At 44.3% G+C, this 25039-nt stretch overlaps 1 protein-coding gene across 2 annotated transcripts in view; it reads left to right on the forward strand.

Moving 5' to 3' along the window:
- Nucleotides 1-2354: 2354 nt before the first annotated feature.
- The window catches only part of tha1 (threonine aldolase 1), a 96380-nt gene continuing 73695 nt past the window's right edge, over nucleotides 2355-25039 (forward strand). The window contains exon 1 of one of the 2 annotated variants that reach the window (XM_088000695.1): nucleotides 2355-2646. In XM_088000695.1, the coding sequence (XP_087856821.1) occupies nucleotides 2451-2646 (196 nt within the window). In that variant the 5' untranslated portion in view covers nucleotides 2355-2450. The remainder of the gene's footprint in view (nucleotides 2647-25039) is intronic. The other variant, XM_088000692.1, reaches the window with a different exon arrangement.

Here is a 25039-nt window from a genome sequence, read left to right on the forward strand (position 1 = left end):
GGGGAGGGGAGGAGATGTTGGGGGGGAGGGGGAGGAGATGTTGGGGGGGAGTGGGGAGGAGATGTTGGGGGGGAGGGGGGGGGAGATGTTGGGGGGGAGGGGGGGGAGATGTCGGGGGGGAGGGGAGGAGATGTCGGGGAGGAGGGGAGGAGATGTCGGGGGGGAGGGGAGGAGATGTCGGGGGGAGGGGAGGAGATGTTGTGGGGGGAGAGGAGGAGATGTTGGGGGGGGAGAGGAGATGTTGGGGGGGGAGAGGAGGAGATGTTGGGGGGGGAGAGGAGGAGATATTGGGGGGGAGGGGAGGAGATGTTGGGGGGGAGGGGAGGAGATGTTGGGGGGGGGAGGGGAGGAGAAGTTGGGGGGGGAGGGGAGGAGATGTTGGGGGGGAGGGAGGAGATGTTGGGGGGGAGGGGAGGAGATGTTGGGGGGGGAGAGGAGGAGATGTTGGGGGGAGGGGAGGAGATGTTGTGGGGGGAGAGGAGGAGATGTTGGGGGGGGAGAGGAGATGTTGGGGGGGGAGAGGAGGAGATGTTGGGGGGGAGGGAGGAGATGTTGGGGGGGAGGGGAGGAGATGTTGGGGGGGGGAGAGGAGGAGATGTTGGGGGGGGAGAGGAGATGTTGGGGGGGGGAGAGGAGGAGATGTTGGGGGGGGGGAGAGGAGGAGATGTTGGGGGGGGGAGAGGAGGAGATGTTGGGGGGGGAGAGGAGGAGATGTTGGGGGGGAGGGGAGGAGATGTTGGGGGGGAGGGGAGGAGGGGAGATGTCTGGGGGGGAGGGGAGGAGATGTTGGGGGGGAGGGGAGGAGATGTCGAGAGGGGAGGGGGGGAGATGTCGGGGGGGGAGGGGGGGAGATGTCGGGGGGGGAGGGGGGGAGATGTCGGGGGGGGAGGGGGGGAGATGTCGGGGGGGGAGGGGGGGAGATGTCGGGGGGGGAGGGGGGGGAGATGTCGGGGGGGGAGGGGGGAGATGTCGGGGGGGAGGGGAGGAGATGTTGGGGGTGGAGGGGAGGAGATGTTGGGGGGGAGGGGAGGAGATGTTGGGGGGGGGGGAGGGGAGGAGATGTTGGGGGGGAGGGTTGGAGATGTTGGGGGGGAGGGGAGGAAATGTTGGGGGGGAGGGGAGGAGATGTTGGGGGGGAGGGGAGGAGATGTTGGGGGGGAGGGGAGGAGATGTTGGGGGGGAGGGGAGGAGATGTTGGGGGGGAGGGGAGGAGGGGAGATGTCTGGGGGGGAGGGGAGGAGATGTTGGGGGGGAGGGGAGGAGATGTCGAGAGGGGAGGGGGGGAGATGTCGGGGGGGGAGGGGGGGAGATGTCGGGGGGGGAGGGGGGGAGATGTCGGGGGGGGAGGGGGGGAGATGTCGGGGGGGGAGGGGGGGAGATGTCGGGGGGGGAGGGGGGGGAGATGTCGGGGGGGGAGGGGGGAGATGTCGGGGGGGGAGGGGGGAGATGTCGGGGGGGGGAGGGGAGGAGATGTCGGGGGGGGAGGGGAGGAGATGTCGGGTGGGAGGGGAGGAGATGTCGGGGGGGGAGGGCAGGAGATGTCGGGGGGGAGGGCAGGAGATGTCGGGGGGGAGGGCAGGAGATGTCGGGGGGGAGGGGAGGAGATGTTGTGGGGGGGAGAGGAGGAGATGTTGGGGGGGGGGAGAGGAGGAGATGTTGGGGGGGGAGAGGAGATGTTGGGGGGGGGAGAGGAGATGTTGGGGGGGGGGGAGGAGATGTTGGGGGGGGGAGTAGATGTTGGGGGGGGGGAGAGTAGATGTTGGGAGGGGAGAGGAGATGTTGGGGGGGGAGAGGAGATGTTGGGGGGGGAGAGGAGATGTTGGGGGGGGAGAGGGGATGTTGGGGGGGGGAGAGGGGATGTTGGGGGGGGGGAGAGGGGATGTTGGGGGGGGGAGAGGGGATGTTGGGGGGGGGGAGAGGGGATGTTGGGGGGGGGGGAGAGGGGATGTTGGGGGGGGGGAGAGGGGATGTTGGGGGGGGGAGAGGGGATGTTGGGGGGGGGAGGGGATGTTGGGGGGGGAGGAGATGTTGGGGGGGGGGAGGAGATGTTGGGGGGGGAGAGGAGATGTTGGGGGGGGGAGAGGAGATGTTGGGGGGGGGAGAGGAGATGTTGGGGGGGGGGGAGAGGAGATGTTGGGGGGGGAGAGGAGATGTTGGGGGGGGGGGGGAGAGGAGATGTTGGGGGGGGGGAGAGGAGATGTTGGGGGGGGAGAGGAAATGTTGGGGGGGGGAGAGGAGATGTTGGGGGGCGGGGGAGCAGATGTTGGGGGGGCGGGGGGGGGGGAGGAGATGTTGGGGGGGGGGGGGGAGGGGATGGAGATGGAGCGGCTGGACTGACCCGGTGTGAGGCCCAGCGCCGGCAGCGTGTCCTCGGGCGGAGCGGAGGGGCAGGGACGGGAGGTGGGTTCCTGTTGAGGAGTGAAGCTCCCGTTAATCCAGGCCACGGCCCGATGCTGCCTTTGCTCCTGAGGCCGCTCCGGCGGCTGCTCTCCCAGCTCCGGGGCAGCGGTTCCCAGCCCCGGGGCTGCCTGAGGACCGTGGACCTGAGGAGCGACACAGTGAGCCAGCCCGGGCCCGCCATGAGGGCGGCCATTGCGGCCGCGAGGGTCGGGGACGATGTGTACGGAGAGGACCCGACCGTTAACGGTAAGGCCCGGGTCCCGGGGGGGGTGGGGCATAGAGAGAGAGAGCCCAAGGCGGGGATAGAGAGATTGAGCGGGAGGGGCAGGGATAGAGACAGTGACAGAGCCCCCCTCCCCTGGGGTGGGGGAAGATGGTTAGAGTCTGGGGGTGGGGTGGAGATGGTTAGATCCTGGGGGTGGGGAGATGGTTAGAGCCTGGGGGTGGGGTGGAGATGGTTAGATCCTGGGGGTGGAGGTGGGGGGATGGTTAGATCCTGGGGGTGGGGGGATGGTTAGAGCCTGGGGGTGGGGGTGGGGAGAGATGGTTAGAGTCTGGGGGGTGGGGGTGGGGTGGAGATGGTTAGATCCTGGGGGTGGGGGTTGGTTAGAGCCTGGGGGTGGGGGTGGGGAGAGATGGTTAGAGTCTGGGGGGTGGGGGTGGGGTGGAGATGGTTAGATCCTGGGGGTGGGGGGGATGGTTAGAGCCTGGGGGTGGGGGTGGGGAGAGATGGTTAGAGTCTGGGGGTGGGGTAGAGAGAGAGGGACGGGCCTGGGTATTGTGGCTGCAGGGAGGATGGTTATTAGTGACCCAGGGGAGAGGAGGGCAATAGTCACCCTGGGGATGGAAATGTGACCTGAGGGGGGGGGGCTACAGTGGTTACATTTGGGGGTCATAATGTTTATGTTGTGGTTATATTTTGGGGTGGTTGTATTTGGAGGTTCATGGAGAATATATCCTGCACTGGGAAAGAATGTGGGAAGATTTAACAGACTGCCAAATAGGTTTCTCTATATCTGTTGACTTGGATCAGATTTAGGAAGATTAAAGCTTTCTATTATTGATAACTTGAGCACTGTTTGAATGACGCTTTTATGAGGTTTAAGGGGAGCAGCTTTTTTCCACTGGAGATTTTCCAAACAATTTGCTTATTTTGTCATTTTCAGGGGTATCTCAAATGTTTGTCAATGGCTCACCGATTCAGAACATAGCAGATATTCTGAAAGACTGGTTATGGATAATGAATGGAAGGTTTGGAAGAGACATTGCGTTTGATAGAGGGGTGATAGAAGGGGCATTGAATGAAGGCCATGGAAGAGATATTAGTGAGCATGAGGTGCATTAGGCAACATGGTATATGAAGGAGTTTGTGGAGGGCATGGCAGTGGGGAATATGCAGAGACATTGATAAGACCTTCTGAACTTAACCTGTTGAAGGTTCTGACTCCACAGCCACTTACATGAGGTTACAAACTGACCTATCTGTAACTGTTCTCAAAGGTATCAGTAGCACATCCTCCTATATGAAAATACTAAAGGAAGTGAAATTTGAATTTCCAACAGGATATAAATTGTGAGAACAAATTCACTTTTAAAATGGACGTCGGATTCCCGACAGGCAGTTGGCTGGCAGCAGGAATTGTAGGAGAAATTTTAAAATCTCACACATTTCCTGTTTTGTTCTGACACAGATTTGCTCAGTCCTAGTTGACAAATTTTCAAATTGTATTTTGGAATGGTTACAGGAATTTCTGCTTTATTTATTCATACATATAATTCAGAATTTTTTCAGACAAACAAATATTGGCCTCTGGAAGGACTGCAAAGTTATTATATAGGGTGTAGGTTTGCTCACTGAGCTGTAGGTTTGATATCCAGACGTTTCGTTACCTGGCTAGGTAACATCATCAGTGGCGACCTCCAAGTGAAGCAAAGCTGTTGTCTCCTGCTGTCTATTTATGTTTGTCCTGGATGGGGCTCCTGGGGTTTGTGGTGATGTCATTTCCTGTTCATTTTCTGAGGGGTTGAAAGATAGTATCTTGATCTATGTGTTTGTAACAAACTAACAAACTTAAAAGACCAGTACAACCCATGGACAAAATCAACGTCATCTACAAAATTCCATGCAAGGACTGCCACAAACACTACGTAGGACAAACAGGAAGAAAGTTAGCCACCAGGATACACGAACACCAGCTAGCCACAAAAAGACACGACCCTCTCTCCCTCGTAGCCATACACACGGATGAAAAAACCCACCATTTCGACTGGGACAACACATCTATCCTGGGACAGGCTAAGCAAAGACATGCCAGAGAATTCCTAGAGGCCTGGCACTCCAACCTCAACGCCATAAACAAACACATAGATCTAGATACCATCTATCAACCCCTCAGAAAACGAACAGGAAATGACATCACCACAAACCCCAGGAACCCCATCCAGGATAAACATATAAATAGAAAGCAGGAGACAACAGCTTCCCTTCACTTGGCGGTCGCCACTGATGATGTTACCTAGCCAGGTAATGAAGGGCGGCACGGTGCTGCCTCGCACTGCTGCCTCGCAGCACCAGAGACCCGGGTTCAATTCCTGCCTCAGGCGACTGACTGTGTGGAGTTTGCACATTCTCCCCGTGTCTGCGTGGGTTTCCTCCGGGTGCTCCGGTTTCCTCCCACAGTCCAAAGATGTGCAGGCCAGGTGAATTGGCCATGTTAAATTGTCCGTAGTGTTAGGTAAGGGGTATGGGTGGTTTGCGCTTTGGCGGGTCCGTGTGGACTTGTTGGGCCGAAGGGCCTGTTTCCACACTGTAAAGTAATCTAATCTAATCTAAACGTCTGGATATCAAACCTACAGCTCAGCGAGCAAACCTACACCCTAAACCTCAACCTGAGCTACAAACCTTGCAAAAACAGTTATTATAATTTGAAGTATTTATTCCACAGTATCACTATACTTTCACTGTCCCTGAAGAGATCTTACAACATTTTTCCATATTCTTTCACCTGGGTTATGTGTCCTGTTCCCACTTCTTGCTTTCTCTGATTTAATGAGACTGTAAAAACAACAAGAGCTTGCAACTATCGACTGCTTAATATGACATATCTGGTACACACTTCTTGTCCGTTCTACTCTGTTACACAACTGTGATACTAAATTTTCTGCATCAAAATTCAAAAAGTAGCAGTCTCCCAGGAACAGTACAATGACTGTAATCTGTTTTGTTCTATAATCTCACCCAAGGTTTACTTAACAGTCATTGTTGTCAGTTAGCCAATACTCTCAGATCTTTGGGCACATGGGGCAAGACATCCTACAAGATCAAGGAACCCAGAGTGAATGGTTTGAGAATTAAAGCGAAGGCATCTTGAAAGGCAAGGTTGTATTACCATTTTGAATGTTCTTCCAGCCAGTTAACTCACTGCTGCCATGCATCTAGGTGAGACAATAGGTGCAGGAGTAGGCCATTCTGCCCTTCGAGCCTGCACCAACATTCATTATGATGGTGGCTGATCATCCTCAATCAATATCCTGTTCCTACCTTATCTCCATAACTCTTGATTCCACTATCCTTGAGAGCTCTATCCAACTCTTTCTTAAACGAATCCAGAGACTGGGCCTCCACTGTCTTCTGGGGCAGAGCATTCCACACACCCACCACTCTCTGGGTGAAGAAGTTTCTCCTCATCTCGGTCCTAAATGGCCTACCCCTTATTTTTAAGCTGTGTTCTCTGGTTCGGGACTCACCCATCAGCGGAAACATGTTTCCTGCCTCCAGAGTGTCCAATCCTTTAATAATCTTTTACGCCTCAATCAGATCCCCCTCAGTCTTCTAAACTCAAGGGTATACAAGCCCAGTCGCTCCAATCTTTCAATATAAGATAGTCCCGCCATTCCAGTGAGCTTAAGAATGTCTGAAGTTTTTATTGTCTTCCCAGAACACCTGCTATTCAACGTTCAGAAACCAGGCCTAGATGGGGAGATGATTTTCAGCTGCTGTATCTTGACACTTGACAGTTACCTACCCCCACCCCATTGAACTTGCCCTGTGTATTTACGTAGCATGCGCCATCTCTCACGGTCTAGTTTCATCACCACTCCCAACGTGTATGCTTTACCGAGTTACTTAAATATAATGTATCTTATCCACATTATTTAGGAATGTTAAAAAAAACTGACAACCAGGTTTCTTTAATAAATAATTAAATTGTTTTATTAAAAACAGACCTACCAAAAATGCAAAGCTGACTAACACACAGTTTGAAATATGGAAGTATCAATATTAACCCTTGTAAATAACCTAGCATACAGTTGCTGAAGAAAACATAGTGAACATTTCTCTGTAGAAATAAGTTTATAAAAATACTTCTAAAAGTGTTAATCTTTGAAGAGGAAAGAATTGGCTTTCGGTCTGGTATCTTGGAGCACGGGCTGGTGTCACCAGGTACCTTTCATTATCACCAGGATCTTTTCAGAAGCAGTTCATTCAATGAAGATGTCAATGTCTTCCAAAAGAATTGCTAATCAGTTTTTGAGCTGTTTCACCAGACTGGAAAGAGTTTTTGTCAAATAGGTGGGAAAGAAAGACTTAGATGGTTTCTCTCTTAGGCTATCCAAAACTGACCTTTACAAACAATGTTAAAAACTCCCAACACTCCTTAGAGCCACAAACCTGCACATGTAACTACTTTGTAAATAGATCCAAACTGTTCCATAGCCTATAAGGCTCTGTTTGTTTACTTAACTTAATTGTCTGTTCCAGTAAGTGATTTTTAAAAAATCTAACGTGACCTTCTAGTAACATTTTTTAAATACATCTCCCCGCTTTCAAATGAACCAATTTTCACAATCTTTTTAGTAAAAAAAATATTGGAAGCAATTTCATAACAGTACTTTAGGAACGTTCTCCTAATTTTTTTTATATAGCACAAATTTTAGGACATTGTAGAATGACCTATCTTTTGACTTAATGTTGGCAATGCCAAAGGAAATTTGCTGATTGTAAATCTATTCATTAGCTTTCAGATATTCCACATACAGACATTCATGCCAGAGATAGAACACTGAACATAGAAAAGAATGCTAATTTGTCAAAATTCTGTATATCTGCCAAGACCAGTCAACCTCTGATTTGATTGACCATCATTATTGAAGCATTATGTGAGCAAATCACAGCCTTGTAGATTTAAATGCATTCACACATAGCTCCTTGAAAGTGGAGTCGCAGGTAGATAGGATAGTGAAGAAGTCGTTTGGTATGTTTTCTTTTATTGGTCAGAGTATTGAGTACAGGAGTTGGGAGGTCATGTTGTGCTGTACATGACATTGGTTAGGCCACTGTTGGAATATTGTGTGCAATTCTGGTCTCCTTCTATTGGAAAGATGTTGTGAAATTTGAAAGGGTTCAGAAAAGATTTACAAGGATGTTGCCAGGGTTGGTGGATTTGAGCTATAGGGAGAGGCTGAACAGGCTGGGGCTTTTTTCCCTGGAGTATCAGAGGCTGTGGAGAGGATAAATCAACAAAATCTTTTCCCTAGGGTCAGGGAGTCCAGAACTAGAGGGCATAGGTTTAGGGTCAGGGTGGAAAGATATAAAAGAGACCTAAGGTGCAACTTTTTCACACAGAGGGTGGTACGTGAATGGAATGAGCTGCCAGAGGAGTGGTGGAGGCTGGTACAGTTGCAACATTTAAAAGGCATTTGGATGGGTATATGAATAGGAAGGGTTTGGAGGAATATGGGCCAGGTGCTGGCAGGTGGGACTAGATTAGGTTGGGATATCTGGTCGACATGGATGAGTTGGACCAAAGGGTCTGTTTCGATGCTGTACTTCTCTATGACTCTATAAGGATAATATTTTGTGTGTTAAATGATAGAGTACTGCTCCTATCCTTGGACCTGTATATCCTCTGACAGTATGTGCCCAGTGCTGGCTGGAGTTCAGAAATAGACATTTTCATCATGTCATACAGCATAGAAACAAGCCCTTCGGCCCACCATGTCTATGTTGGCCAACCAACAAATACCAAACTACATTAATCCCATTTACCTGCACTTGGTCCACAGCCTACTATGCCCTGGCATTCTCAGTACTCATCCCGATGCTTTTTAAAATTTGCGTGACTACTTGCCTCCATCACTCTCTCGGGCATCATGTCCAATATATCTACCACCTTCTGGGTGAAAATAATTTGCTCAGGTCTTCTCTAAACCACTCCTCCTCAGCTTAAGCTATGCCTTCCGATCTTAGATATGTCTGCTGTGGGGGGAAATGATTCTCACAATCACATGTCTTTGCCCCTCATAATTTTGTGTACCTCAATCACTAAGTGGTTAACACTGCTGCTTCACAGTCCAAGGACCCAGGTTCGATTCCCGTCTCAGGCGACTGCCTGTATGGAGTTTGCACATTCTCCCTGTGTCTGTGTGGGTTTCATCTGGGTGCTCCAGTTTCCTCCCACAAATCCAAAGATGTGCAGGTTAGGTGAATTGGCCATGCTAAATTGCCCATAGTGTTGGTGTGTTAGTCAGGTGTAAATATAGTGTAGGGGATGGTTCTATGTGGGTTACTGTTCGGAGGGTCGGTGTGGACTTGTTGGGCCGAAGGGCCTGTTTCCATACTGTAGGAAATCTAATCTAATCAATCAGCTCCTCCTCAGCTTCTCCTGCTCCAAGGAAAGCAAACCCAGCTGATTCCAATCTCTCCCAACAACTGATGCTTTCCATCTCAGGCAACATCCTGGTCAGTGTCCTCTGTATCCATTCCAGTGTAATCGTATCCTTCCAGATGTGTTGACCAGAACTGCACAGAGTACTCCAGCTTTTGCCTCACTATTGTTTTGTATCTTCTGTCTCTGCAAACTATTGACCGATATCCAAAGTCCATGGTTGTTTTCCAGATCCGTGCTTACCTTTCTTGCAGCCGTATATCTAAACATCAGCAATTAAACCTCTGGCCTGCCACAGCACTGAAACAGCCGTTATCAAACTTTTAAATGACATTCTGGCTGATTGTTACTATAATTAATCAACCTTCTTCATCCTTCAAGATTGACCTGCAGTCTTTCTCACCTTTGGTCACACCACCCTCATCCAATCACTTCTGAAGAAGATTCATACCGAATCTGAGACATAAATCTGTTTCTCTATCCACATCACACCAGTTTGCTGATTTTCCTCAGCATTCTACGTTTGTTTCAGAGTTCCAGCAGCTGCAGTATTTTGCTTTTAACATCCTTCATTACCACTCACCTCTTGTCCAGCTGATTGGGCCTGCTGACCCCTACCATTTTATTTTCAATTCTTGTTTCATCCACTGCCCTGATTATATTTTCTTCCCTAGGCTGGGGTGTGGCAATCTGAAAGTTTATATGTTTGTACCCTTTAGTAATTTGCCATTATTCATGTGCGGTTGCTGACTATAGAGGCAGCAGTGTTCCGTTTGGTTGCATGTTACTTGACATTCATATAGTACAGTCTACTGCTTTTTGTTACAAGTGTAGTGGCAGGTCTAAAAGCTCCTGGGGCACTCCCACCACTGTGAACAGGAAAGCCCGCTATCTGTATAGTCATAGAATTATAAACACAGAAACAGACTCTTTAGTCCAATCAGTCCATGCTGAACATAATCCCAAACTTGACCCACTTGTCTGCTCTTGGCCTATATCCCTCCAAACCTTTCCTATTCATGTATCTATCGAAATGCTTTTGAAACGTTGTAATTGTACCCACAACCACCACTTTCTCAGGAAGTTCAGTTCACATGTGAACCACCCTCTGTGTAAAAGAATTGCCTCTAATGTATTTTTTAAATCTCTGTCCTCTCACCTTAGAAATGTGTCTCCTAATCTTGAAAATCCCACATCATATGGAAAAGACAACTACTATTAACTCTATCTGTGTATTATTTTCTAAACTTCTGTCAGGTTGTCTCTCAACCTCCTACACTGCAGTGGAAAAGGTTCTAGTCTATCCAGTCGTTCTTTATAACTCAAATCTTCCATACTTGGCAACATCTTGGTAAATCTCTTCTGAACCCTCTCCAGCTTGATAACATCCTTCTTATAACCAGGTGACCAGAATTGGACACAGTATTCCAGAAGAGGTCTCACCAATGTCCCTCACTCAACATTACTTCCCAACTCCTACACTCAAAGGACTGAGCAATGAAGGCAAGAATACCAAATGCCTTTTTAAGCACCCTGTCTATATGTGACGCAAACTTTAAAGAATTATGTATCTGCACCCCAGGTCCCTCTATTTTACAACAATACCCAAGGCCCTAACATTAATTGTGTAAGCTCTACCCTTGTTTGTTTTACCCCAAAATGCAATACCTTATATTTATCTAGATTGAACTTCATCTGCCATTTTTCAGCCCATTATGTCATGTGATCAAAATTCCTTTGTAATCTCAGATAACTTTCTTCACTGTCTATGCCACCAATTTTGGTGTCGTCCACAAACTTACTAACCAGGCCTTCTTTATTCTCATTCAACTCATTTACATAAATGACAAATAAAAAAGGACCCAGCACTGATCTCTGTGGAACACCGCTGGTCACAGGCTTCCAGTCCAAAAAGCAACCCTATACCATTACTCTGTCTCCTGCTGTTAAGCCAATTATATATTCAATTGGCACACTCACTTTGAATCCCAAATGAACTAATTTTACTAATTAGTCTGCCATGCAGAATCTTGTCAAAGGCTTTACCAATATCCAAATAAACAATATCTACTCCTATGCCATCATCAATCCTTTTGGTAATTTCCTCAAAAAAACTGAATCAAGTTTTGTGAGACAACAATTTTTACTGGCATGGAATCATCTATAGGGCCTTCTATTCCCCTTCCTGCACCGTTACCTCTGGAGTTCCCCAAAGGACCCACCTATTTCTCACCTATCTGCATCTCGAGATCACCTACGAAAACAGGTCAGTTCCACACAATGATAAGTGGATTTGACCTAAATGATTGGGAGGAATTTGTTACAAGTCATTCAAAATGGCAACAACATCAAGCTATTTCAAATTTTGAGTCCTAAAGTCTTAAGGAAGAGGCAGAGTAGCAGAAGAAAAAGAAGCAAATGCTACACTCCACATCTCACTATCTTATTGGGACATTCTTTTCCATATGCCCAAAGATCTTCGGGTCAACAATAGATCTGTTCAGTCACATAAAGGCCATGTTGTTGAGTCATTTTCCAAGTATAAAAATTAGATAGTCCTGTTCAGTACGTGATGTTGTGATGATGGTAATATTGCTTAGCATTGCACCGTATAAAGCCTATTGGAGCCAACGGTAGTCATTTTATTCTAGCATGTGTGCATAGATCTGTCAAGTAAGGCTATATGGGTTTATGGGGAGGACTACTATCCTCTGATCTGGACAGTGAATGGAATGTTTGAATGTGAGACCTGAGCAGAGAATATGTAGCTCTGCTGCATGTTCTGCTCAGAATTTAATGTGTTGAGTGTGTAGATAAATCAGTCCTTCTTTTGTACATAGCTTTCTATGCAAAATACTCTTCAAGATCTGGTTGATTTTGTGTCCCCAGATGAAATTGGATTGCACAGTGCAAACCGTAACATGTTCTGGAAACTTGCATGACATACTCTATGAGCAGTTTTATTGATCTAATTGGTTTAAATATGTATGCAGTGGTATCCGTCACATCGTATATAACTGTTGGAAAAGGTGCAGTGTTGAAAGCAAAGTTTTGTCAAGGGATTTTTTCAGGTTTTAACTATGGTTTTGATTTTCAGTTGCTAACCTGATCTTTGGTGTCAAGGTTCATACTTTAGCAAGGTAATCCTGCTAATGGACTTCAGCAATTTATAAGAAGCCATTGTTACCTGGATTCTCCTAGTTAGACTGTGTCCGGTCTGTGACCTGAAAGGAACTTGCTCAAATTCATTGATAATTGATGATCAGCACCACAAATGATCCAGTAAAGTTTAAGTAACACATTGTTGTGGAAATGTGAAATATGCATGTTTGTTCAATGAAGAACATTTTGTAAAAATCCATAATGGATTTTTTTAAGGTCATAATTTTTCCTGTGTTCTTATAGCTGATATAGAGGAAGTTTGTAGTCTTCACTGAGACTGAATGCTTAGCAAAGGAATAAACCAGTGTAAAAATGGAGAGGAGAGGTATGTGATTTCATAAGGAAGGCAATGGCATGCTACTTTGACTTGACAACACAGGGCCAATACATCCAATGCTATCAACCTGAATTTTCAATGTGTATGTGTTCAATATTTAAAACTTTGGGAGTTTACAGACAAAGAGCTGATCTTAGAGGTTCGATTAAGGAATTTTTCCCACATGAACGCATTTCACATTTATCAGCTGTGAAAGGTAGCCATTTCTGAGTATAAGCACACATCTGTGAAGATTTGGATTTGCAGTGAAGCAGTATAAATTAACCCAACTGCAAATCAACAGAGTAACAGCCAATGAGATTAGTAGCTACTGTACTTCAGTACTAGGAGAGAAAACTTAGAAATGTTAGGAAGAACTAGAAAATAGAAAGCAGGTCAGTCAGTGTTTAGAAAGAGCAGCAGCAAGTTACTGTGTTTATGGGAGTTTATCAGAATTGATTGAAGAATTTGGAAGGAATCGGGATCTCGCCATTAAGCAGATTCACAAACCTGCGTCTTGCATTTTCTGTTTTTATCTTGACTTAATATGTTGCTGGGCAATACAGATCGCCTGCCTTGCTATTTTGGAAGGACAGGGCGGTGAGAATGGATGAATTACACTTCAAGGCTTGGGTCTGAAATACTTTGTGTGGGAACAGGAAAAGTCTTTTTATGTTAATTTTGCACAAACACTAGAGTTAGCATGGAACTCTGAAGCAGGCACAGTTTTGCATCTACATGTGGTTACTGACTGTCAGAGTAAGATAACACGATGAGGTGACAGTTCAGTAGAATTGTGCAAACGAATTAACAGAATTGAAGCTGAGTGCAGTGAATTGTTCTACCTGCAGTGTACAAGGGACAACTTTGGGACCCAAATTTGTCTTTTAAGAATGCTATTTGTTTAACTACTTTCATAATGTGAATTTTGAATGCAAGTGTATCTGGCTCTTTAATCATTAGAAAGGATATCACAGCCTGGTCCATTCCTGCCCCTTCGCATTCTGAACATGTACAATCTGGAACACTGGTCAGCAATCAGGAAGAGAAATCTCATTAATCTTTTACCCTTTGTAGATGGGGAGTTTCATCTACTCGCTGGAAAAACCTACTGAACCAAACTCTCATTTATTTTAAATTGATAAACATTATGCTTCCCTCACTAATTGCCTGCAATACTGCACACAGTTCATTGTGTAAAGATAGCTGAAAACAGCAACATATCCCAAACTGAAGGAGATCTGTGTGAGCAACCTACCATCACATTTCCAATTCTTGTTTCATCCACTGCCCTGGTTCTTTTTCCTTCCCTTGGCTGGGACATTGAAGGTTTACACTTCAGTACCTCTTGTAATTTACTATTATTCACATGAGATTGCTGGCTGTCGAGGCAGCAGTATTCAGTTTGGTTGCATTTACTTGGCATTCACAAAGCAGAATCTTTTGCTTTTCAGTCCAAGTGTGGTGGCAGGTGTACAAGCGATTGGGGCTCACCCACCACTGTGAATGGGAAAGTCCACTGGATCATGTGCTTATTAGCCCTAAGGCAGTCATCTGGTGGACATTACACCAGGTTCATTTCCCAAGACAGTGGCATCCTGCCCCACCCAATGGTGTCCTGGCCAAGCAAAGCCCAGCAGCCACTCAGCCGCAACACCACGTCAGAGGCTGTAGCTGCTGGAGGCATAGCAACCTGCAAATCCAGGAGCAGTGGGCAGAGGAGCTACGTCTTTCAGGGACGCATGCTGGGAAATGTGTGGAAATGGGAATTGGAGTGTCAAAGGGAAGAGCAGGAGTTTGCCTTCAGTGGTCTACCCCATGTTCCTACATTCATGCCCCTGATCATCCCTAGATTCGCACATATTGAACCCACCACCCAAAACTCAGCAGTCAGTTTGGAAGGCCACCTGCCAGCAATAGAAGTGAATTGTGACAGTAACCTGAAGAGGGCCTTAAGTAGTCATCACATGACCACTTAAGGGTCTTAATTGGTTGTGGGCCAGAAGCAGTAGTTAGTTAGGAAGGCAGTGGGGATCTTAACAACGACAAACTGACGACCATCTTGCCCTCACAGCTTTTGGGAGGGGAATGTTCAGCCTACTTGGTTTGGACAGGGACAAACTGATAATAATCAGGACATGAAATCTGGCCAGTTCTTTTTCTTCCCTTCCTGGGGGCTTTGATGCTGACCAGTCCTGTTTCCTCGCTAAGTTCAGAACATGTTGGACTTCCAACTCTGACTAGATATTTTCTAATCAACCTGTTTTGAGAAGGTATTACACATCTCTGGAGTAGGTGGGACTTGAACCTGGACCTCCTGGCTGAGAGACATGACTACTGCCCTTCAGAAGCCTTTCCACCTGTGTTTAACTTAGTCATTAGATCAAGATAGGAGGAATGTTAAATTGAATAGCAAATTCGAGCAATCGGATTCAGACCATGTGGGCTTCTAGGGTTAGATGGTATCAAAGACTTAAATAATCAAGCAATCAGTACAGTTTAACATGTGTGCCTCAGCCAAGGTTTGGAGGGGACTGGGGAGGTGAGGGCACATTGAAAGGAGAGAATGAAAGGAGTAAAGAAAAGCAAAGAGATAGGAAGCTGAACTGAGGAGTGAGATCTCCTTTTATAAACAGAATTATTGCCACTCCTTTTGGACTCTTACCTCAGCAACACTTTGAAGAATCTGTAAATATTCGCTCGTGCAGATGTAGTGAGCCTATTCCTGCTGAAGTTAAATAGGGGACTGTACAGTTATCAGATCCCCCTGTACCTCAAATAAATGTACAGGTCATTCTGCTATAACGCATGTTTCAGTAACACAAATTCACGGTAACACAATTGACAAATTGGGGACTCTGTTTCTTAAGCACAAAGTTTTAAAGCGTATATTGGTTATAACGCGATTCCGACCCCCTTATTTTAAGTGGTGCTGCTATTACGTCACTTTCTCATTACACGGAATTGCATGTGAATGGGACTACTGCGTTATAGCAGAACTGACTATAAATATAGCCTTGTATAAGTAAGAAATGCCTTTGGTTTGCTGATTGGATAGAGTCAAACTCCAGTGTTTATTTGTTTCTCCATATGCTACTGTACAGAACCAAAGTTCTTTGGTGACTATGTATATAAAGTTAAAAATAACACACCAGGTTATAGTCCAACAGCTTTATTTGAACTATATCCTGGTGTTGTATTATTTTTAACTTTGTCCACCCCAGTCCAACACTGGCACCTCCACATTAAATGTATATTTTTATGTGTAAAGTATATTTTTGAAATAAAAACAGTCTCCAGATGTTAATTGATGCAATGGATCAGATTGCGGTAGCTGACAGAGTGTATTGTGAAGACCTGTGACCATGTTGTCCATCCTCTTAGACAACTAGCCAATGTTTGCAAGAAGTACACCATCTCTTTAGATTCAAATAATATCTGACGGCTGTTTATGATGCATTTCTTTTCATATCAAAAGTTGTTTTGTAGGAAGAATTTTAAAGTAATTATTTAATCCTTACAGTGCAATAAATTAGCTTTCCCTTCATACATATATTCATATAGAAGTGTGAAAAATTGATATTGCACCATCTGAATTAAAAGCAGGTAAGTTTGCAAATTTGGAGTTCACCTACAATAGTAACACGTATCAACCTGATTGCTACTCTATATAATAATCACTGTAGAAACATGAAAATGTACATACTTTTTTTCGTGTGTCCTTCCTGTTAAGTGTGTTCAGTGATTCAGGCATTATCAGTAACTGTTTGCAAAAGTACAAGTGTGTAAAATTATCATATGATAATGTCCATGCTGCAGTTCAGAAATCAAACTATTCACTTGCTGCAGTCATTTTTTCAGTTTTTATGTTTTAAAAAATAAGTTGGATATAATTTGGGCCTAAAGAGATCAAAGGACCTAGGGAAAAGCAGGATTATGCTATTGAGTTGGATGATCATCCATGATCATAATTAATGGCAGAGGAGACTTGGAGGACTGAGTGGCTGCTCCTGCTCCGTTATTGCAAGAAGTTGCTGCTGAACCTATGGTGTAGTCTTTGATGCACCTTAAAAGTGCAAAATTAGTAACTTCAAGAAAACTTTAATTTGAGATGGTGGACAATCTGGGTGTGAGGGTAGAGACAAAGTTGTTGTAAATAAAATATAAGTAAGTAATATTAAGCAATTTTCTATCCGGAAATAGAAACATCTCCCAATTTATTCCTTTAATTACCTTTAAGCTCTTTCTATCAGGAATGCATTCCTGAGTAATTTATTTTACATTGAACATGAGGAGGAATATGTTATTTTACAGTGGAAGCATTTTAACAAAGATCTTCTGTGAAAAATTGCTCTGTACCCAATGATGGTGACAATTAGAATAAGAACTGAATCTGGAACCCCCCCCCCCCCCCAACCACTAGCATGGAAAATCATTGCCTCAAAGTAAGAAAAATATTTTCCACTATGTATTCGGCTTTCACAGTTTGTAGGTAACATGATTTGGTTTTCCTGTTCTATTCTGGTAGTTCTAAAGTGTTCATTATGAAATTTTTTTAACACTTGTTCATGTAGATGTGCTATAGGTTTCTCCACCCCCTCAGCTTTGGTTACTTGAAGCCCAAACTACTGATGCTATCAGTTTTTCAAAAAATCGTGTACATTTCAGTTTTTTTCCATGTGTTCCCACATGCATGTTTCTATATACACAATGTATAAACCATCTCTTCACATTGTTTAGAGATTTGCCTTTCTTGGCCATTTAGGCATGCACCATGGAATTCTGGCTGCATTTGGAGATTAATTGGATGTTCGTGGTATTTTGCACGCATGTTGATTGTGAAGTATAATTGGACACATTTAGTGAGAAACAGTCTCAGCTTTGCACCTATTTTCAACAACACTATACTAATCTTGGACTGTTAACCTCCACAAATTCCAGAGGACCTGTGAAACATAAATTCTCAGTACTCAGATTGAGACCACCAACCTCAGCACTCTGAGTCAGCCTATATTTGTTCAATAATGTTTCACTTTGGGGACAATGCAAGACAGTGCAGTTGCTGTGTTAATGCATGCTACAGATTCAAAGTTCATTCAGCACTGAGGGAGATCAGTGCCAAATTGCCAGAGCCTCCCCTCAAAAATCCAACAACATTAAGTAGGAGCAGAGTGCAACAGACCCAGAAGCAAAATTGGAGGTGGGACTTTCTGGCTTGTATTGTTCTGTGGGCTATAGTTTGAATTTACAAGTTTGAGAAAATATTTCTGCCATCCTTTTAGAAAGGACTTTTTAAAAAGTAGTGACTTTCTGTATGAAATGATAAAAATATCAAAAGCAAAACATTGCAGATGGAAGAAATATAAACAGAAACTATTGGCTCAGTGGATAGCACTGCTGCATCACAGCACCAGGGACCCGGGTTCAGTTCCACCCTCGGACAACTGTCTGTGTGGAGTTGGCACATTTCTCCCCGTGTCTGCGTGGGTTTCCTCCCACAATCCAAAGATGTGCCGGTTAGGTGAATTGTCCAATCTAAGTTGCCCATTGTGCTCAGGTGTGTATAAGTTAGGTGCAATGGTCAGGCGTAAATGTAGAGTGATAGGATAGGGTTTTGAAGGGTTACTCCTCAGAGAGGTGGTGTGGACGTGTTGGGTCTAATGTCCTGTTTCCATATTGTAGGGATTCTCTGAAAAAGAAATATTGGAAATTTTTGGGAGAAGATTTGTAGCTCGGGTGCTCGTTGTTGTGGTTCTGTTCGCCGAGCTGGGAATTTGTGTTGTAGACGTTTCGTCCCCTGTCTAGGTGACATCCTCAGTACTTGGGAACCTCCTGTGAAGCTTCATAGGCTTCACAGGAGGCTCCCAAGCTCTGAGGATGTCACCCAGACAGGGGACGAAACGTCTACAACACAAATTCCCAGCTTGGCGAACAGAACCACAACAAATGTTGAAAATATTCAGCAGGTCTAGCAGATCTGTAAAGAGAAGCAAAGGTAGAATGTTCAGTTCTGTGACCTTTCCGATTAAAGCCACTAGAGGACCATAGGGGAGCTCTCATTAGGGGGACTAGTGGTGAATTTAACCTGAAGTTCACCACACCTCAGACAAGGTCAAGAAGGTTAGACCTTCATGGTATCCTCAACCAGTGTAGGAATTGAACCTCACACTGCTTTACAAACTAGCTGTCCAACCATCTGAACTAACTGACTTTTCTGATTAATAAATCTGATAAATGTGCATTACCAATACGTTTTATTTTTACTTTATTTAGATTAGATTTAGTTTAGAAGGTTTGCCAATTTAGTTCTTTGATATTTTCCTGGAGCGCTGGATGTTTACAGAATGTGTAATATTTTAAAAAGCTGCCATTATGGTAACACAGCTAGATTAGATTAACTTCCCTACAGTGCGGCCCAACCAGTCCACAACGACCCTCCGAAGAGTAATCCACCCAGACCCATTTCCCTCTGACTAGTGCACCTAACACCATGGGCAATTTAGCATGGCCAATTCACCTTACCTGCACATCTTTGGACTGTGGGAGGAAACCGGAGCACCCAGAGAAGACCCACACAGACATGGGGAGAATGTGCTAACTCCACACAGACAGTTGCCCAAGGCTGGAATTGAACCTGGGACCCTGGTGCTGTGAGGCAGCAGTGCTAACCACTGAGCCACTGTGCCGCTATTGTGTGTTGAATTTCAGGAAGAACAGCAAAGGAGTCATTGTGATCTTTGGATAGTCCCAGGACTTCACACAAAGCTACCTACCCTTAATTTTATGTCACTGTTCTTTGTTCAATGCTGAAAAGTTTTTTTTTGTACAGTATATTTAATTAACTCTTGCTACCATAAGACATATGTGTAAAAACAGTTTAGAAAGTACTTCAAAGGTGAAATGTTGGATAAAACTGCTAAATGATATTTCTATTGCAATCTAAAAAAGACAGAAGTTGGAGTTTCAAAAAAACCTAATTCTCAAATAATCTGTGTGTCCAGTAACCCAGCCACATCCTCTGTGCAGTTTTATCAGGAATCTCTTTGTAGTGTGACAAACAAGTGCAATTTGTAGATAACAGGAGTCAGATGGACAACACTTGAGCCTTCTCCTGGAATTTGAGAGATTGTCAGAAAAGTCAGTTTAGATCAGAGCTCCCCAAATTGGAGGTTGGGACCTCAAGTGGAATCACAACTCTGAAATGTTGAGGTTGTAAGCTCAAAGGCAGCAATGGCTCCCTGACCCCAACAGTTGCAGCTCCTTTATCTCCTGTCCTGTCCTCTCAGTCATCCCTCACACTTTCAGTTATCAGTACTTGCTATTTAATTATCACATTTCACTTCGGTTCATCAAATGTTCTTGTTTGTCCCAATTAGCATTCAAATAAGGTGTCTCAGTGACAGAGCTGTGGCTCTATGTTTACAGTATTGTCCACCATGAAATAATTTTCAATATAGTAACTGATGAAATTGATATCTTTTTGATTCTGAAAGAAAATCTTGTACTCTGTGACTGGAATGAAAGAGAATTGATGAGAAAATAGTTCCCAGTGTTTCTGGAGCACTTTTCAATACAGTTCAAATTGACTGAGTTGAACTTAGTTTATTAAAAAAAGATTAAATGTGCAGAACTCAGTTTTACAAAAAAGATGCACATGTAATATGTAAAAGAAATAAGGGGAGACTTTAATCACCTTATGGACTCCACAGTGGATAGAATGCCTAGAGGCCATTCAACACATTCTCCACAGTCTACTGGGAGGCACGGTGACACAGCAGTTAGCACTGCTGCCTCACTGCGCCAGAGACCCGGGTTCAATTCCCACCTCAGGCAACTGTCTGTGTGGAGTTTGCACATTCTCCCCGTGTCTGTGTGGGTTTTATCTGGTCCACTGTGTGGTGAACTCTGTGCTTACACAGACAGCAAGGAAAGGACACTCCTTTAAGAAACAGCGACTGTACATGGTGACAAGCCGGGCAGGTACCTAGCATATCTTGTTCAGAGAAAGAATGCCTCCCAGTCCATTACCTCAATCGGGGATGAAATGGGATGGTCACTTGTGACTCTAAAAAGATCATGATTTGGAGATGCCGGTGTTGGACTGGGGTGTACAAAGTTAAAAATCACACAACACCAGGTTATAGTCCAACAGGTTTAATTGGAAGCACACTAGCTTTCGGAGCGACGCTCCTTCATCAGGTGATTGTCACCTGATGAAGGAGCGTCGCTCCGAAAGCTAGTGTGCTTCCAATTAAACCTGTTGGACTATAACCTGGTGTTGTGTGATTTTTAACTAAAATGATCAGTGCAGCATTTTGGAAATTCTACCTTGAGCAATACCAGTTTGAGCATTGTGAGGATGGATGGGCTAAGATGGAGTCTTTCTTGAAAAACTTGGATCTTCCAAGTGTCACTCCTAAGCAAGCCTCTTAACGCCCCTTTAACAGTACAGGAGGCTGTGATACAGATGCAGAATGGGAAGGTGGCTGGCCCTGATGGTCTCCCCAGTGAGTTTTATAAGGAACTTATAAGTATATTGTTGGGACTAATGCTGAACATGTATAATGAATCATTCAGCCATGATCGTCTCCCACCATCCTTGAGAGAGGCTAATATCTCTCTCTTTCTGAAGAAGGGGAAGACTCCAGAGGAATGTGCCACTTGTAGATACATCTCACTTCTGATCTCTGACTTTAAAATTTTGTCCAAGGCTTCCGAGTAAAAATTGGAAACTGTGCTGCCTTCCATTGTTAGGGGCGATCAGACTGGCTTTATAAAAGGCCTTAGATCCTCTAATAATGTCAGGAGGTTGCTGAATGTGATTCAATCTTGTCAACGGCATTTGGTTCAGGGATTAGTGGTCTCCTTAGACGCAAAAAAAGCATTTGATCGGGTTGAGTGGCCATACCTTTTTTTTACGTCTTTAAGTGATTTGGATTGGGGTAGCTTTTTATTAGGTAGGTGAGCGGCCTCTATGGTGATTCCCTGGCGGCGGTTCTCATCAATGGTGTGAGGTCTAGTAATTTTGATATTTGTAGGGGCAGTTGGCAAGGCTGTCCCCTTTCACCATTACTTTTCACGTTGGTGATTGAGCCACTGGCAGAGGCGATTCATAGGGATCCTAATATAATCGCCACAAAAGTAGGATCTAAGTGGCATAAGATCGCATTGTATGCAGATGATGTTCTGGTTTTTCTGTTGAATCCACAGGTTTCGGTATCCCATCTTATACAATGCATTAATTCATTTGTCTGCTTTTTCAGGCTATAAGGTTAATCTCTCAAAATCGAAAGCTATGCCTATGGGGAGTCTTTGGAGAATATTTGAGGTGGAGGGTGAACTATGGTTCCCCTTCAAATAGTCACAGAAGGGTTTTTCTTATTTAGGCATCTGTATTACCCCTGTTTTTGATCAGTTGTTTAAGGCCAACTTTGCTCACTTAGTGCACAGGATTAAGCAAGATTTTCAGTGATGGAAAGCGCTTCCAATATCCTGGCTAGGCCGGCTATCTCCCCTGTTTGCTCTATCCTGTACAAAAACTTCCTCTGATTTTCCCAAGGCAAATATTCCAGAGACTTAATGGATGGTTTAGCTGTTTTATTTGGTGCAGTAGACAGCCTTTTATCAAGTTGTCAAAACTACAGTTGTCTCATGGGTTGGGGGGAGTAGATTTCCCAGATTTTTGAAGATACCAATTAAGTTTTCTTCCATCATTTGTTAGTGATTGGGCCTGTAAAGACTAGGCATCAATGTGGCTCGATATTGAGGCTTGCCAGACAAAATGTCCCCTCATCTGCCTTTTATTCTTAGATAAAATGAAGATGGTCATGGGATATTGCTGTAAGCCAATTGTTATTAGTACTGTTAATACAGTTAAGGCATGCAGGATAATGCAGCAGAGGGAAGTTAATATGTCCAAAATGTCATCAAATGGGGGTAAATACTTCAGAAGACATTGAGTGGCTTTGTGGGGTTTGGGAGAGGGATTTAAGGGTTGAAATTTCTATGGAGGCATGGGGGTACGTTTACGAGAATGTGAAGAAGATCTTGATTTGTAACAGGTCCCATGCCATACAGTCAAAGATTTTGCATAGGGTGCATCTGGCCCCAGACCATCTTTCACAGTTTAAGGTGGGAGCATCCCTCTTTTGTCGTAGGTGTAAGATAAACATCGATGCTTTCCCTCATTGTTTATGGTCCTGCTACAGGCTCTGTACATATTGGAGTTCTGTGGCAGGGGTTATAGGGAGGGTCTTGAGGGCCGAGGTTAAGATGAACTCTATCTCTCTCCTCCTGGGCATACCCAGTGTACCTTCTTTGGATGCTCATGGAGAAAAAACGTTTACTTTCCTCAGTTTTTGCGCTAGGGAAAATATTTTAATGTGTTGGGTTTCTGAAACTCCCCTGGGTCTGCTGGCTTGGCGTAGGCTTATTTTGGAACATATCCCTCTAGACATTTTCACGAATATGGTGCATCAGAAAATAGAAAACTTTATAGGATATGGCAGCCCTTTCTGGTCTACTTGGATGCAGATTTATCTGCCATTTTAACTAGGGCTTTCGTGTAGCCATGGCATTCTGGTTTAGTGTACTTGATGTCCTTGAAGGAAGAATTCAGAATATGTTATGTGCAATACTTAGTGTTCATGGACGTCGAGGGCTAATGTTTTGTTGTGCTGAGCTATTTGCTTGTTCAGTTGTTCATAACTACCTTTATTGATTTGTCTGCTTTGCACGAGTGTGGTTGTGTTTTGGGTGTATTGTTGCTGCTGTTCTGGGTTTTTTCCTTTTTTTCATTGTTATATGTGTATAGAATAATGTTTTCTGATGTTGTAATTTATCTTCCTTTTTTATGGTTTTGTAAAGAAAGAAAAATTTAATAAAAAATCTCTTTAAAAAATAAACTTTATATTGACTTAGGGCCTAATTCTTAAACGTGTTAGTTAAATTAATGCATTTTAGTTTTAAACAGTGATAGACCTAAACACAGTCTAAATAATTCAATAAAATACCATATAGTAGAACCTGAAAAACATCAATTATCAAGGAACTGAGATGACCAACAATACAGTTACCAAAACATAATTTTAATATCAGGCCAATTAGATTTAAGAAGGATGTTCCCACTTGTGACTGACTCCAAAATCAGGAGTCATCAGTTAGCCTTTAATAAACAGAATAAGGAATTCAGAAACTTGTTTACTGAAACACTAGTCAAAATGTGGAACTTGCTACCACATGGACACAATTACCACAACTGCACTTAATGGCAAAATCAGTAAGTACGTGAGAAAGGAAGGAATGGCAGCATATTCTGATTGGATGGGAAGAAGGAAGACTAGTATAGACCAATTGAGTGTAATAGACTGTTTCCTTGTTTATATATTCTAATCAATCTGTTCAGATGTTATGGCCCATCTCTGCAGCAGATGGAACTTACACCAGGTCTTCTGGCTCAAAGGTAGGGATGCTACCTTATTTCCTTGATATAAATTCCAACCTAGACATAGGGAATGCACAATGAAATTATCAGCTTGTATTGGGTTCACAAACCTGATTGAGAGGGGGGAAAGTCAATGGTTTCTGCATTTCATTGCCATTTCTATTTGCAGAGGTCAAGTAGACACATACTTAGGCTTGATGTGATGTTTAAGGCGGTGACTAACCTGTGTTGGCTCTCATTTAGGCTGACGCATAAAGAATTTCCTCTTAACATGTATCCAAACATCAGTGCCCATAAAACTGTACTCACCTTGCCTTTGGAAGGAAGAAAAACGGATAAATGGACAGGAAAGTGGGGGAAATAGAATTGCTTCCTGTTAATGGAGGCAGGTTTCATTGTAGGGCAGAGCTCAAGTTGTATCTCTGCACAGTAAAAGACAAGGGAAGTTATTTCAGAAGAAGTTGAGGAAACTGTTTAAAGGGATACAGGCTCCTTTGCTTTACTTATCAAAGCATAGATCAGAAGGGAAAGGATTTATGCTAAAATAGCTTCATAAATGTCTTACACTGGCTAAGTCCCAAATGGGGTATTGTGGCCTGTTCTGAGCATCAAGGGTTTGGAGAGGAAGCAGAGGAGATTCTTTAGAATGTTACCAAAGATGAGAGACTTCAGCTACAGGGAGAAACTGGATTGGTTCTTGGAGCAGATAAGGTGAAAGAGAGATTTGGTAACATGGTTGAAAATCATGAAAAGATTTGTGCAAATAAATGAGAATAAACTTTTGACAACAAGATCAGTAACCAAAGGATACAGAGTTAGAATAATTGACAGAAGAACCAGAGATTTTGAGAAGAGAATGCCATTTACACAGTGAGTTCTGGTGATCTGGAATGCACTGTCTGGAACGGTTTTGTTATCTGTTTCAGTAACTTTCAAAAGAGAATTAGATAAGTTCTTGGAAGTGGAAACAAATTACAGAACTACAATGAAGCACAACAAATAGGTTTAATTGGAATTCTTTCAAAGATCCAGCACAGACCTAATGAGTTG

The sequence above is a fragment of the Chiloscyllium plagiosum genome, unplaced genomic scaffold, assembly GCF_037043375.1.
Source record: "Chiloscyllium plagiosum isolate Xiang-an unplaced genomic scaffold, Cpla_swu_hap1 HiC_scaffold_25, whole genome shotgun sequence".
NCBI classification, from domain to species: domain Eukaryota; kingdom Metazoa; phylum Chordata; class Chondrichthyes; order Orectolobiformes; family Hemiscylliidae; genus Chiloscyllium; species Chiloscyllium plagiosum.